Source organism: Lycium ferocissimum, chromosome 9, assembly GCF_029784015.1.
Source record: "Lycium ferocissimum isolate CSIRO_LF1 chromosome 9, AGI_CSIRO_Lferr_CH_V1, whole genome shotgun sequence".
NCBI lineage: Eukaryota > Viridiplantae > Streptophyta > Magnoliopsida > Solanales > Solanaceae > Lycium > Lycium ferocissimum.
The window spans coordinates 18,450,882-18,466,684 of NC_081350.1; the positions used below are offsets into that span (position 1 = coordinate 18,450,882).

A 15,803-nucleotide genomic window follows, 5' to 3' on the forward strand; every position below is an offset into this window, starting at 1 on the left:
ACCTACCTTTAACGCATGAAAATCATGCGTTAAAGGTACTTTTGTACCTCTTTTTTTTCTGGGGTATTTTGGTTCCTACCCCTTTTTTTTGGGGTTATTTTGGTTCCGGACTTGAATAAATATTGATGCAAGCGATTTCGCGTTACACCTTAAAACATTCACTAAACTACTGAATAAGTATTTATCGTTAATATGCATATTAGATGACCCTAGTAGACATAAAAGCCATCTATGGTCAAGCTTCTCCAAACTAAAAATCTAAAAATAGTATTTTTTTTTTTCAAAGTAGAAGTGTTTTGGTCAAATTTTTAGGAGAAGAAAAGGTGTTTTTGATTGAAAAAATAAAGCTTTTTTAGAAACAAAAAGGTAGTTTCTCCCAAAATTGCTTCAAAACAAAAGTGTCATTTTAAAAGCAAACACTTAGAAGCACATTTTAAAAATTTGATCAAATACTAATTATTGTTTAAAAATATTTTTCAAATTAATTAGTCAAACACAAACTATTCACCAAATATACTTTTTTTCAAAATAAGCGAATTTTTTATTTTTTTATTTTTTTTTGCCAAACATGCTATTATTAGTCCAGTTGGTCATGCTGGTGTAGACACTGAAATTTTACCCGATTTAGGTTGGGCCTCTACAAAACAAATCCAATATCCATTAGGGTTTCTTGGAGACTACTCTACCCTAAACCCTAGATTAAGCCTATATAAAGGACACATATTCACTTAAAAAGACATCTCAAATATCTCATAAACTCTTTGGTATTTACAAAGAGATCAAGATCTCAGATATCCCATAAACCATGGGTGTTCAAAAAGAAGTCAATAGGTGGCCGGATATTTCTTGACAACCAAATACTTCAAGAAGATCTACAATATCCTTTCATGGAGGTCAAATACATTCCAAGAAAGTCCATATCCAAATCATCCTACGTTCGAGAAATACGCTACTCACGGCCCTCGAATCACAGAGAAAATTAGAAGAGAAGAATCAAGGGAGTAAACAGATCTTGTACCCGCAATATTCATCAATAAAATCTCTGTTTCAACATATTTTGTTTGTGGTTGTAATTTATTTCCGCATATTAAAATTTGTTACAGACAGCTGGCTCCGCAATAATTAGTCCAGTTGGTCATGCTGGTCACCAAATTAATTTTTTTTTTTTTGCCAAACATGCTATTAGTCTAGTTGGTCATGCTGGTTCCGCAATAATTAGTCCAGTTGGTCATGCTGGTCACCAAATTAATTTTTTTTTTTTTTTTTTTTTTTTTTTGCCAAACATGCTATTAGTCCAGGTGCCTTGTCCAAGGTTGCGGTCTTAGTTCTCTAAAGAATATTTTTTTTTTTGGACCAATTTTTTTTTTAATTATTAATATAATATTAATAAGAGCCTCAAGGGTCACATGACACTAACCCCTTGGTATGGTATGACTAAGGATGTGGGTAGTGGAAATTCAAACAAAATGCAATTAAGTCTGAAAAAAATAGATTTAAGTTTCCTTAAAATATAAACTCTATAATCTTTGCTAATTTGTCTTAAGTTTTTTTCTCAACTTCGACTCCAATTCAACATTGCACTCTCTGGCCCCTCTCTTCTAACTCTGGTCACATGACACCCGTCGTGATTGATTTTCTAACGAGCTAATAAAAGTTAACTTCTCTTTTTGTCAGTGAAATTATTTAAGAATGTTTTTCAAATGTTAGTTAAATTAATGTTAATGATCCGTTATTTGGGATTTTGAAATATAAGGATTTGCGCTTCCTTTATTTTAGAATGGTATGTGAATAGAATTTTTTTTCTACATCTAAAATATGAGCTACTTAAAATAGATTAAGAAAAAGGAGTAGCATTTGATGAAATTATTTAACGTTTTATCAAATTTTAATTTGTAAATCACTTAAGATTCAAATGAGATATAGTTTCCTAAAGTATCTTTCAAGCTTTCACATTCACGTTAAACCTTTCAAAGAACATGGAAGAGAGCCAATATATTCTCTTGAAAGATGAAGTGTGGAGTTAGATTCTTTTAAGTCTGATCAGAGAAGTGAAGAATAGCGATGAAAAAAATTGAGTCAATCCCACTTTAACCTCCTAATATTTAAAGGTTGGGAAATAATATCCCCTCCATTATATTGAATGAGAATGATGACCCCTTTATATACAATATTTTTCGGTGAGAATTTTCTTTTTTCTGAATCAAAATTTGTTTTTCTTTACTTTTTTGAATTGAAATACAAAAATATATAACTCTTATTATTATTCCATTCACTTATTATATTGAAAATAATGTACTTCTTTGAGGATATAATTTTAAAATACAAGGAACACACATAAATAAATTAATACTTTACATAACAACATGTCCTTCACCTTACTACCAATAAAAATTCCTTTGTCAATATATATTTCATAAGAATTTCTAAAAATTCACATAAGGTTGACTATTTTGCGTATTTTTTTGAATTTTGTCTATAATAATTTCTTCTCATTGCAGAATTTTAGCAATGATCTCAAAAAAAAAAAAAAATTTAAAATAAATTCTTAAATTTTTGCAAAAAGTGAAAAAGGCAAAATCAAAGTATTGTTTTGTATGAACATATTATACTTTACCTTTTAATAAAATGTCATGTTAAGTCCAAGGAACATAAAAAATAGTGGCGGATTTAAAATTTTAAAAAATGGGGTTCTATAATTTTCAAAGAGTAAGCAGTAAATTTTTTTGACAAACGGTTCATAAAGGTAAATCAAACTATTTAAAAATTATAAAGATAATATGTTAGTCCAAAATTAATACAGTGGTCAGTGATATGTTGATTTTGAAGAAAAATTAAACACGAAAAAATAAATAGCGCCAAAAATATTTCTTCCAAAAATCTTTTTTTTTTTTTTTTTGGTGATAGTTACTCAAACTTTTGAGTCAAAGAGGGTTATTTTTTCCATTCAATACGTGGAGGCGGTATTTTTCATGCTATAGAACCTTTATGAACCATTTGTCAAATTATTATTTTAATTTTTCGGTCTAACATATTATTATTATTTCAATTTATCTTTATGCACCATTTGGCAAAAAAATTTAGTGCTCACTCCTTTGAAAATATAGAACCCCCTTATTTAAAATTCTGGATCCGTCATTATTTCTTAGGTTCCTCGGACTTAACATGGCATTTTATTAAAAAGGGAAGTATAATATGTCATACAAAATTATACTTTGGTTTCGTCTTTTTTACTTTCTGAAAAGATTTAAGAGTTTTTTTTAAAATTATTTGAGATCATTGCTAAAATTGTGCAATGAGAAAAAATTATAGTCAAAATTCAAGAAAATATGCAAAATTAATCAATCTTATGTGAAATTTTAGCAATTCTTATAAAATATATGTTGACGAAGAAATTTTTATTGGTAGTAAGATGAAGAACATGTTGTTATGTAAAGTATTAACTTATTTATGTGTGTTCTTTGTATTTTAAAATTATATCCTAAAAGAAGTGAATTATTTTCAATATAATAAGTGAATGGGATAATAATAAGAGTTATATATTTTTGTATTTTAATTCAAAAAAGTAAAGAAAAATAAATTTTGATAAAGAAAAAGAAAATTCTCACCGAAAAATATTGTATATAAGGGGGTCATCATTCTAATTCAATATATGGAGGGAGTATTATTTTCCAACCTTTAAATATTAGGAGGTTAAAATGGGATTGACTCCCAAAAAATAGTTCAAATGACTATGATGTGATTAAAGGAAAAAAGGCGTACGTAATTGAAGCCTGAAGGAACGGAAAAGACTTATCATTTAGATACTGGGAGAAAAAAAAAAACACTCCTTAAGACCAGTTGCATTATTGTATTTGAATACTATGTTCACCTTTCTCAAATACTCCCTCCGGTCCATTTAGCTTGTCATTTTTTTCTTTCAGAACTCTTAAGAAAATATTAACAAAAAAAATAATTTAAAAAAATAATTTGACTAAATTATTCTTAATTAATTTTAAATTTCAATTTAATACTATTCTCTTTTTCACCATATTAATATCTCTCCATCATATTTTATTGAGTAAGGATTGGGATGGAAGTAATAAGTTAAATCTTGATTGTCTAGAATAACAATTATTTTGGACCAGTTATTTATAGTTAGCATTACAAGTAAATTGCAACAGCATGAAGTATACAAACCACTTCCATAAATTTGTGTACGTCAGTGAGGCGCCAAATATACATTTTTATATTCAGGGACCATGTGAGTAGTTTCACAAATAGGTGAGAAATAATTGAGATTTTCATTATCCACTGCCCAATTCCTATTTTTCCTTCTCATCAAATAAGAGAAGGCTTCAAATTCTAGAAAATATTGCTATTCCACTTAGCCATTTGCATACTTTTTAAGAAAATATTAATTTTTAGATAAAAATAGGTAATTTGACTAAACTATTCTTAATTAAATAGATATTAAGATTCACGTCATAACATTTAATAGGAGCAAATCTGGAAACTAAGGTTCATTTTTCTTAATTTGATCAATAGACATTTTTTTTTATCCAAAAAAAATTAAGGGGACACTCTTTTTTATCCAGAGAGAGTAGCAGACAGTTGAGAAATAAATGAGAATATAGAAGCTTCCTCCAATCAAAAGTAGTTAGACCAAATATCTTTGACTAAAGATTCGAGAAACTCTACGTACCCCCGACCCTCTTTTTTTGGCGTGCTGTTTCGTGAAACTCATTTCTGCAGTTTTTATTCTCTTTTTTCTCCCATAAATAAGTGAAGACTAGAAATAATAACCTTAATATTGTTGATCATTTAGGATGTCAAGCACTTTGCCCCTTCTTCTACAGTGGCTGTCCTTCTTTCTGATATTCTGTCAAATCTTTTATGCATCTCAAGCTGATTTAGGAACAGCAAGCCAATATCGGCCACCATACACGCGTAAGTTAATTTTCCTATTGAAAAAAAAAAAAAAACCCTGTCAAATAATTAGCTAAATTCTCTTTTGCCTGTCATATATAGCTTATATTTCATTCCTAAATAAAATACTCTTTGACGTAACAGTAAGAGTTATCATCCTGTGAAAACAGTTAGATCCTGCGTATAGCAGGAGCTTAATGAGCTAGACTTTCCACCCGATATTTGATACTTGTATTGGGTATTTGTATTGGGGCTTAATTAAATTTGGATTCGAGCTGGAGTCTGATATTGAGGGTTCGAACCTGAGACTTCTGATTAAGAATGAATAAGTACTTACCACTCCACCCCTAAAAAAAGAGACTTTGTAATATAGTGGGGCTCGAACCTAAGACCTCTAGTTAAGAACGAAGGACACTCCACCACAAAGCTTATATTTCATTTTGAATGATCTCTCTTTTTTCTTTTTTTCATTCTACTAAACAGCAAGTGCATGTTTTGGGAGTGAATCAACACAGTTTCCATCAAGCAACTTCTTTGCAGCAGCTGGTGAAGGGATTTGGGATGATGGAGCTGCCTGTGGAAGACAGTATTTGATAAGTTGCATTAGCTCTGTTTTGCCCAAAGCTTGTAAATCAGGAGAGACTATTCAGGTAAAAATAGTTGACCGAGCACAGAATCTAAGTTCTACACCAACAAGACAAGGAACCACCATGGTCCTTTCAAATGCTGCTCTTGCTGCTATTGCTGATTCAAATGCCCTTTCTCTTAACATCGATTTTCGACAGTAAGCAATCTCTTCGCTTCCCCTATTTCACTTTATTCGAGTTAATTTCTCAAATGATCATTCAACTTTCAGTTTTTCCTACAAAAGCAACTTACTATGTGTAGTAAAAAATAATTATTACAATTATTGCAAAGAGATAAAGAAAAGAGAAGTGATTGATACGTCGAACGTAACACCTATAGGCTAAACATACAAAGTGGCACTTCTGCTTCCACTCAATTTTTGGCACTTCTGCTTCCACTCAATTTTTTCATGTAAGTTGTAGATAATATTGACCCCGTCAACAAGGAAAGAATAGAGTGGAAAGACAAAAGGTCCCTACTATTGAAAAGTTGGGAATGAGTTTAAGAGGGCATTTAAGAAAAAATAAAAGAATGGATAAGGCTGACCGATGTTGCACTTCAAATTTTGAGCAACATTTCATAAATTTGTTTTCTGAAGTTACGCAACATTGGGTTAATTTTGTTCATCTTTTTACCTGCTTGGATTTTCTTTTAACATGACAGATATGAACTCTTTGTTATTGCAGGGTCTAGAAGGAAAAACTGAGTATTTTCTTGAGGCGCCGTTTGGACAATACTATGTTGAAGTTGAAAGAAGATAAGTATTTATAGTTGAAAAAGAGCATTTGGAAGACAAAATTTTATTTGGACATGAATTTTACTTGGAGAAAAGTTGAAATTTTCTGAGTAAAATCATTATTTCACTTGAAATACCACTCAATTATTTTTTAAAAAGCTGAAGCTGAATTGATTAAAAAATGCAGAGATATGTAAATAGTATTTCATTATTTGCATATATATTTTCCAGGTTATCATGATGGTTGGTTATGAATCGAATGTACATTGATTAGCCATCGACTACTTTTATGTTGATTATAGCTATGGAGTATCTCTCCAGAGCAAAGAAGATTAACTAATCACAGGCTATGTAAAAATCGCAATGCCTTGATTAATGTCATGCACAAATGGATTACCTTGAGTTTGATTTATGAATTTTTATTATGTATCTAGTTAGCATGAATAGTTCAATAGCTATCTTGAAGCTTGTGTTGATGAAAAGACAAGGTTAATAACTAGAATAGGTTGTTGCACCAACATCCGGTTGTTGCACCAATATATATACTATCACTTTACAAGAAAGCTCTAGTTTTAACTTTTATAATATGTGCTCGGAGTGTACTCCTTAAGAATGCCAGTCAATGTGTTCGAACTTGGAAGATTAAAAAGTTGATTTGATATATTTAATTAAATTAAAGTTCGAACTAATTTGAACATTGACTCATCATTTTATGAAGTTAAGAAAATGTTTGAAAATACATAGAATATAAAGGTAAACGTGCAGTGATAGAGACAAGGCAAGTTGTCGGTTCAGTCACACCTCCATTCGCTAATTAGGCTGATTATGGTTCTACAATTCCAAATATTTAAATCAGTAAATTCCGTTTGACTACCTAAACTACGGATCACATTAGATAGCAGCCTTAACGCACACCAATTAGTGCAATCTGATCCAAATCAGAGAGCAACTTGATGAATAATTTAAATTAAAACAGAGAACAAACTCAATTATATTTTACAATCATATAGTATTTTATAAAAAAAAATTTTAAAAAAATGATATTTTCTTTGGCTCGATTATTTTTCAGTGGAATTTTTAAGAAAATATCATAATTTTTTTTTTTTTTTTATAAAATCCTATATGATTGTAAAATAAAATCCTCTATCATTGTAAAATATAATTAAGTTAATTTAGCCTTCTAATCTATATTCTAGTTTTTCGATGGTAAGGAGATAAAATATAATTATAGAGGACGTATACATATCGAGCTAGGAAGATCAAACAGCCACTCTCGATATGGCCCGCTAGTTTGAACATTAAAGAGACGATATTGTGTTTTTTTTTTTTTTTTTTCGATATTGTGTTTGGTACAAAGGATGAATGATTTTTTTTTTTTTTTTTAAAAACAAGTAATTTTTTTATTTATATTTTAGTGTTTGATAAATAACGTAAAATATTATCCTAAAAACATTATATATAATTTAAGCTAACAAAATATGATGAATTATGATGAGTGGGGTGAATGGGGACAGGGGCGTGGGATCAGAGGTAGGGTGGGATGTGGGTAGTGAGTTGAAGGGGGGGGCCATAAGGATGTTCGCCGTTCGGTTTGGATCGATATTTATGTTTAAAAAATAAAATCAAACTAATTAAATTGATTTTTTATCACTTCGAGTTTCATCCGTTATTTCGATTTTTTTGGTTTTTCGGCTTTTTTATACTCCTTCCGTCCCAATTTATGTGATATAGAGCCCGTTTGGATGGGCTTATGGCTTTTGACTTATAAGTCAAAAGCCATAAGTTAGAATTGCTTATTTTTGTCTTAAAAACAAGTTTTTAAAAGCACTTCTTTAATTTACTCAAACACTACAAAAGTGCTTAAAAACTACTTTGGCTTAAACCCCCTAAAATAAGCCATCCAAACAGGCACATAGTTTGACTAGGCACATAGTTTAAGAAAGACATGAAGACTTTTGAAACTTGTTGTCTAAAACAAGCTATAGATATTTGTGTGGCTGTGAATTATTTCATTAAATGTATTAAAAGGGGAAGTTTTAAGTTAAATAATTTTTAGATATAAAAATATATCATTATAAATTTTAGATATAAAAATATATCATTCTTTTTGGGACAAACTAAAAAGTAAAGTGTATGACATAAATTGAGACAGAGGGATTAATACATTGCAGTCAGCTCAACATTATTCAATAACAGCAAAAACTTAAATATTTCTTTTGTCTCAAAACTACAGTAGGCTTAACCCTCCCATACTACATTTTGCTGAATCCTTTTTCTCACCTCAAGACACTACTAGCTCTTTGGAGCTAATATCAAGCACCCTCCTCTTCATTTGGTCTTTTTAGATCATATTTTCTCTTCATGAAAATAACAAGTGATTAATGGATTACTGAACCAGGTGATGTCTCATACCTGACCATTGTATTTGTCTCAAAAAACTCCTTACTATTAAAAAGATGGGAATGTATTTAAATGGGTATTAAGGAAAACAAAAGATAGATCCAATATAATGCTAACCGCTTGGCAAAATCGTATACATATAACCTATTTTGCATACATATAACCCTATAAGAAGATGATGGACTTCAAATATTGAGCAACATTTCATAAATTTGTTATATGAAGTCATGCAACGTTGGGTTAATTCTTTTTCATCTTTTTTTCTGTTTGGATTTTCTTTCAATATTGACAGGTAGAAACTCACCATCACTACCGAATATTTTCTTGAGGCGTTATTTGTACATAAGTGGTTGACGTTGAACAAAAACGAGAATTAGAAGTTGAAAAAGAACATTTGGAAGAAGAAAATGTATTTGGACATGAAATTCACTTGGAGATAAAGTTAAAGTTTCGTGAATAAAATTAATTATTATTTCACTTCAAATACCCCTCAACTAGTTTTTTAAAAGTTGAAGCTGAATTGATAAACAAAATAAAAAAGAAATGCAGAGATTTGTAAATAATTTTTCATTATTTACAAATAATATGTAGTATATATTTCCGGGTCATCGTGATGGTTAGTCAGTAAATTGAATGTACAGTGATTAGCCATCGGCTACTTTTATGTTGATTATAGATAGAGTAACTTTCCAGTGCAAAGAAGAATAACTAATCACAGGTTATGTAGAAATCGCAATACCTTGATTAATGTCATGCACAAACGGATTACCTTGAGTTTGATTTATGAAACAATTGATTTCATTATGTATCTAGTTAGCATGAATAATTTAATAGCTATCTTGAATCTTGTATTGATGAAAAGAAGAGGTTAACAAATAGAATTGGTTAACATATTGCGGATTGTTATGACTAATGTACTTATAGCTTAGCGTCTAGTTGTGCATCAATATATCGATTTACAAGAAAGGCGCTCTAGTTTTACTTTTTATACTACGTGCTTGGAGTGTACTCCTTAAGAATGTTAGTCAATGACTCAACGTGTTGGAAGTCAAACGAAACTGATTTGATTTATTTGATAAAGTTAAGTTCGAACTAAGTTGAACGTTGAATCATCATTTTATGAAGTTAAAAAAATGTTGAAATACATTAGAATATAAAAGGTAAACATGCATTGATAGAGAACTAAAATATAAAGGTAAACGTGCATTGATGGAGAACTAAAATATAAAGGTAAACGTGCATTGATTTGATGGAGAACAAGGCAAGTCATCACTTTGGTACACCTAATAATAGTCGGCGGGAACGTTTTTGAGAGAAATAATACTCGCTCAATATATATGAAAAAGATTGTTGTGTTTCATTTGAAAACATTTGCTAACTAGGTTGAATTTGTTGGGTCCATCCCATAATTTGAGGAAGGAAACATCTCCCTCATTTTAAGGAAGAAAACATCTTCCTTGTATTTGGCAAATTGTCAAGTGCTTGCTTGAGTCACTAATGACATCAATAGGTTCATTTCATCCCTATAAATAGGGAAGTCTTCTATCATTTGAAGACACACCAAAATCATTTGCTAGACACACCAAAATCTCAGACAATACATCTGAGTGAGAGCAAAGTGAGGTATACCATAGACTGTGAAGAAAAATAGAGTGTGAGTGATATTGTAGTAAGGTGGGAAAAATCAAAAGAGTGTTTTTCTTTTGTGGGTGTAGTGGTCTTAGGAGTATTTATACTCGTTACTACACAGTGTAAAATTCCTTGCTATAGTGATATCAGCTGCTCCTCTTGGCCGTGGTTTTTCCCTTATTCAGAAGGGTTTCCACGTAAAATCTTGGTGTCATTATTGCTGCATTTTATTCTTGCTAATTTAATCATAAGTTAGTGTTCCGCGTTTATCACTAATACCGTGAATATTATTTTTGCGGGTCTCTTTTATTCCCAACAAGTGGTATCAGAGCCAAGGTTCTGTTTGAGTATCTCGTGGTTGCGGCACGTCCGAACTTCCACATCAGAAAAGAATTACTTTGGTCTTCGAATAAAATAGTATTTGTATTTGTGATAAACGATGGAAGCCAACACTAGTAGAATGATTACTTTGAGTGGCGTAAATTATGCCATTTGGAAGGGCAAAATGGAAGATTTGCTCTATGTCAAGAATTTTCATGAACCTGTCTTTGCAAATAAAAAGCCTGATAATAAATCGGATGAAGAGTGGAATTTGTTGCATCGGCGAGTTTGCGGCTTTATTAGACAAAGTGGGTTGACGATAATGTGTTGAACCATATTTCGGGGAGACACGTGCTCGGACCCTATGGGAGCATCTTGAAAGTTTGTATGCTCGGAAAAGCGGTAACAACAAGATGTTTTTGATAAAGCAAATGCTGGGTTTAAAATACCACGATGGTTCCGCAATGACAGATCATCTGAATATTTTTCAGGGGATCATGAACCAGTTGTCCGCTATGGGCATTAATTTTGATGAAGAAATTCAAGGCTTGTTTCTACTTGGTTCCCTACCAGATTCTTGGGAAATTATTAGAACTTCATTATCAAATTCTGCTCCGAATGGTGTGATCTCTATGGATCTTGCCAAGAGCGATCTTTTAAATGAAGAGATGAGAAGAAAATCTCAAGGTTCCTCCTCATCGATGTCTTGGTGACCGACACTGGGGAGAGGCAAGAATCGTGGTTCTCAAAATAGAGAACATCATAGAAGCAAATCCAGAAGCAGACTTAAAGATATTGAGTGCTATCATTGCGGGAAAAAAGGGCATACAAAGAAGTTCTGCCGGATTTTGAAAAAGGAGAATAGAGATAAGGAGGAAAAGAAAGAAGATGGCAATCGTGTTGCCGCCGTCACTCTGAGAAGATCTTGTTACGTCCTTGATGCGGATCGATAAATATTGCTTGTGATGAGTCAAGGCTGGGTTGTGGACAGTGGTGCCGCATCTCATGTGACATCAGGAAGGAATTTTTCTCATCCTATACTCCGGTGACTTTGGAACTTTGAGTATGGGTAATGAGACCGTATCTAGGGTGGGCCGGTGTTGGAACGATTTGTTTGAAAACTAGTATTGGAACTAAACTAGTTTTAAACAATGTAAAGCATGCACCCGATGTTCGTTTGCACTTGATCTCTGTTGGTGTTTTGGATGATGAGGGATATGTCAGTACCAATGGTGCTGGAAAGTGGAAGCTTACTAAAGGTTCCATGATTGTGGCTCGTGGCGAAAAACGTCGTGGTCTATACTGGACTACGGCCTCTACCGTGTTGATATGGTGAATGCGGTTGAGAGCAATAGCTCTTCAACGTTATGGCATAAGAGGCTTAGCCACATTAGCGAGAAAGGACTAAATGTTCGGCAAAAAAGAAATTATTATCAAATTTCGAAAGTGCTAAATTAGAAAAGTGTGAAACCTTTGCTTGGTGGAAAACAAAATAGAGTTTCTTTCAAGTCTCATCCTCCTTCAAGAAAGACAGAGTTGCTTGAGTTGGTGCATTCAGATTTATGTGGTCCAATGAAGACAAGGACTTTGGGTGGTGCACTTTACTTCGCTACCTTTATTGATGATTGCTCAAGGAAACTTTGGGTCTACGTCTTAAAGACTAAAGACCAAGTGTTGGGTGTCTTTAAGCAGTTTCAGGCCTCAGTTGAAAGAGAAACTGGAAAGAAGCTGAAGTGTATTCGTACCGATAACGGTGGTGAATATTGTGGACCGTTTGACGAATACTGCAAGCAACAGGGTATCAGACACCAGAAGACTCCTCCTAAGACTCCTCAGCTTAATGGTTTAGCAGAGAGGATGAACAGGACCTTGATGGAAAGAGTTAGATGTTTGCTTTACGAAGCAAAGTTGCCGAATTCCTTTTGGGGTGAGGCATTGTTGACCGCCGCACATGTTATTAATCTATCCCCGCGGTTGCTTTGCAAAGTGATGTTCCAAACGAGAGTTTGGTATGGCAAGGATGTTTCCTATGACCACTTGAAAGTGTTTGGTTGCAAAGCTTTTGTACATGTGCCTAAAGATGAGAGGTCAAAATTAAGCCAAGACAAGGCGGGCATCTTCATCGGTTATGGCCTTGATGAGTTTGGTTACGTGCTATATGATCCAATTGATAATAAGCTCATAAGAAGTCGTGATGTTATCTTCATGGAGGATCAAACCATTGAAGATATTAACAAAGCGGAGAAGATAAAATCTTCAAGTTCTGAAGGCTTAGTTAATCTTGATCAAGTTCCTCAAACAAATGTTGATGAAGTTGGTGGGCTCGATGACGATGGTGATGCCCGAATGATGTTCCGAGATCAAGCATGTTGATGATGATAACGATCTTGCTATTGATGAGGTAGATGCTTCTACTTATGAAGTCGTGGATGAGCCGGACATTCCACTTAGAAGGTCTACTAGACAGCATGTTCCTTCTTCCCGTTATTCACCTAATGAGTATGTATTACTCACTGATGGGGGAGAACCTGAATGTTATGAGGAGGCCATGGAAGATGAGCACAAGGATCAATGGATTGAAGCCATGCAAGATGAGATGAAATCTCTGCATGAGAACCATACTTATGAGTTGGTGAAATTGCCTAAGGGCATGAGAGCTTTGAAGAACAAGTGGGTGTTCAAAGTTAAAGCCGAAGAACACAGCTTGAAGCCCAGATACAAAGCTAGGTGGTTGTTAAGGGATTTGGTCAAAGGAAAGGTATTGACTTTGACGAAATATTTTCTCTTGTCGTGAAAATGTCCTCCATTCGGACAGTTCTTGGTTTGATTCGCTAGTCTTGATTTGGAGATTGAGCGGATGGATGTTGTGCTTTTCTTCACGGTGACTTAGAAGAGGAGATTTATATGGAACAACCGAGGGCTTCAAGGAAAAGGTAAAGAAAATTTTGTATGCAAACTTAAGAAGAGTCTATATGGATTGAAGCAAGCTCCCGGACGGTGGTACAAGAAGTTTGAGTCGTTATGGGGGAGCAAGGCTACAAGAAGACTTCTTCGCATCATCGTGTGTTTGTACAAAGATTTTCTCATGATGACTTTATCATCCTTCTGCTATATGTGGATGATATGTTGATTGTAGGCAAGAATGCTTCCAGGATTGACGAGTTGAAGAAACAGTTGAGTAAGTCTTTTGCAATGAAAGACTTGGGTCATGCTAAGCAGATTTTGGGCATGAGAATTACTCGTTCGAGAGATGAAAAGAAGCTTTATTTGTCACAAGAAAGGTACATAGAACGTGTACTAGAGCGCTTCAATATGAAGAATGCTAAGTGGGTTAGCACACCTCTCCCGGTCATCCGAAACCGAGCAAAGAGATGTGTCCTACAACAACGGAGGAAAAAGAGAGAATGGCCAAGATTCCTTATTCCTGCCGTCGGAAGTTTGATGTATGCAATGGTATGCACTCGACCGGATATTGCTCATGCGGTCGGTGTTGTTAGCGATTTCTCGAAAATCCGGGAAAAAGCATTGGGAAGTTGTGAAGTGGATACTCAGGTATCTAAGAGGAAGCTCAGATGAATGCTTGTGTTTTGGAGGATCAAATCCAATTTTGAAGGGCTATACAGATTCTGATATGGCAGGTGACCTTGATAACAGAAAATCCACTACTGGATATTTGTTTACTTTTTCAGGGGAGCTATATCATGGCGATCGAAGTTGCAGAAGTGTGTCGCACTGTCTACAACTGAAGCGGAGTATATTGCGGCTACTGAAGCTGGCAAAGAGATGATATGGCTCAAGAGATTCCTTCAAGAACTTGGATTGCAGCAAATGGAGTATGTTGTCTATTGTGACAGTCAGAGTGCAATAGACTTGAGCAAGAACTCGATGTACCATGCGAGAACAAAGCACATCGACGTCAGATATCATTGGATTCGTGATCAGGTAGAGAACGAATTGTTCCAGGTCAAGAAGATTCACGCGAATGAAAATCCTACAGATATGCTGACCAAGGTGGTTCCGAGAGACAAGTTCGAATTGTGCAAAGAACTTGTCGGCATTAACTCTATCTGAGAAGACGGAGATGCCTCCTTCAGTTGAATGGGTCTGGAGGGGGAGATTTGTTGGGTCCATCCCATAATTTGAGGAAGGAAACATCTCCCTCATTTTAAGGAAGAAAACAAGGAAGAAAACATTTCCCTTGTTTTAAGGAAGAAAACATCTTCCTTGTATTTGGCAAATTGTCAAGTGCTTGCTTGAGTCACTAATGACATCAATAGGTTCATTTCATCCCTATAAATAGGGAAGTCTTCTATCATTTGAAGACACACCAAAATCATTTGAAGACACACCAAAATCTCAGACAATACACCAGTGAGAGCAAAGTGAGGTATACCATAGACGTGTAAGAAAATAGTACAGAAGAAAAATAGAGTGTGAGTGATATTGTAGTAAGGTGGGAAAAATCAAAAGAGTGTTTTTCTTTGTGTGGGTGTAGTGGTCTTAGGAGTATATTTATACTCGTTACTACACAGTGTAAAATTCCTTGCTATAGTGATATCAGCTGCTCCTCTTGGCCGTGGTTTTTCCCTTATTCAGAAGGGTTTCCACGTAAAATCTTGGTGTCATTATTGCTGCATTTTATTCTTGCTAATTTAACCATAAGTTAGTGTTCCGCGTTTATCACTAATACCGTGAATATTATTTTTATGGTCTCTTTTATTCCCAACACGAAAATATACGAAAATATTTTTGTGCGACACAAGTAATATTTTTATTAGTTTTCTAATATTTGATAAGTAACATCGAATATCGTCCTAAGAACGTTTATGTATAATAGATAAAGGTGGGGCAAGGGATCAGAGAGCGAGGGTGTGGGGCAGTAGGTTGAAGGGGTGGAAGAAGATGATCACTGTAAAATGTCATTGGGGCGTGACATCTTCCCAATATTAGGCTTTACGTAAGTAGTCAAAATCTTTTGACGTCAAATTCAAGTAATATAATTTTTCTCACCTTATACCAATCAATATTTGTTTTGTTTGAATGTCCTTGAAAGCACAAAAGTTGGGAAAAAGAACAACACACAAGATAAGACTCTAGGAAAAACGAATAAAGGGTTATAGCTTAATAGTGGAAAAAACAAACGTCCAGACATGTTTTATAATTGTAGATTCGTACTGTTAGGAGT

At 33.8% G+C, this 15,803-nt stretch overlaps 1 protein-coding gene and 3 long non-coding RNA genes across 4 annotated transcripts; 2 read left to right on the forward strand and 2 right to left on the reverse strand.

Annotated features, from left to right (window-relative positions):
• The first annotated feature begins 4,712 nt into the window (after positions 1 to 4,712).
• Positions 4,713 to 6,359, forward strand: LOC132029781 (EG45-like domain containing protein). Its single transcript, XM_059419136.1, has 3 exons — positions 4,713 to 4,926; positions 5,389 to 5,689; positions 6,219 to 6,359. Exons 1-3 carry the CDS (start codon positions 4,806 to 4,808, stop codon positions 6,223 to 6,225), a joined length of 429 nt encoding a protein of 142 aa, XP_059275119.1. The 5' UTR covers positions 4,713 to 4,805; the 3' UTR covers positions 6,226 to 6,359.
• On the reverse strand, positions 6,172 to 6,566 carry LOC132029782 (uncharacterized). The gene is made up of 2 exons (XR_009407930.1): positions 6,409 to 6,566; positions 6,172 to 6,374 (listed from the first exon to the last, which is right to left on the reverse strand). It is a non-coding gene; the product is annotated as an uncharacterized LOC132029782 (long non-coding RNA).
• A 3,559-nt stretch (positions 6,567 to 10,125) lies between these two features.
• LOC132069268 (uncharacterized) lies at positions 10,126 to 10,642 on the reverse strand. The gene is made up of 2 exons (XR_009417720.1): positions 10,305 to 10,642; positions 10,126 to 10,241 (listed from the first exon to the last, which is right to left on the reverse strand). It is a non-coding gene; the product is annotated as an uncharacterized LOC132069268 (long non-coding RNA).
• LOC132069269 (uncharacterized) lies at positions 10,209 to 15,254 on the forward strand. Its single transcript, XR_009417721.1, has 2 exons — positions 10,209 to 10,326; positions 15,041 to 15,254. It is a non-coding gene; the product is annotated as an uncharacterized LOC132069269 (long non-coding RNA).
• The last annotated feature ends 549 nt before the right edge of the window (positions 15,255 to 15,803 follow it).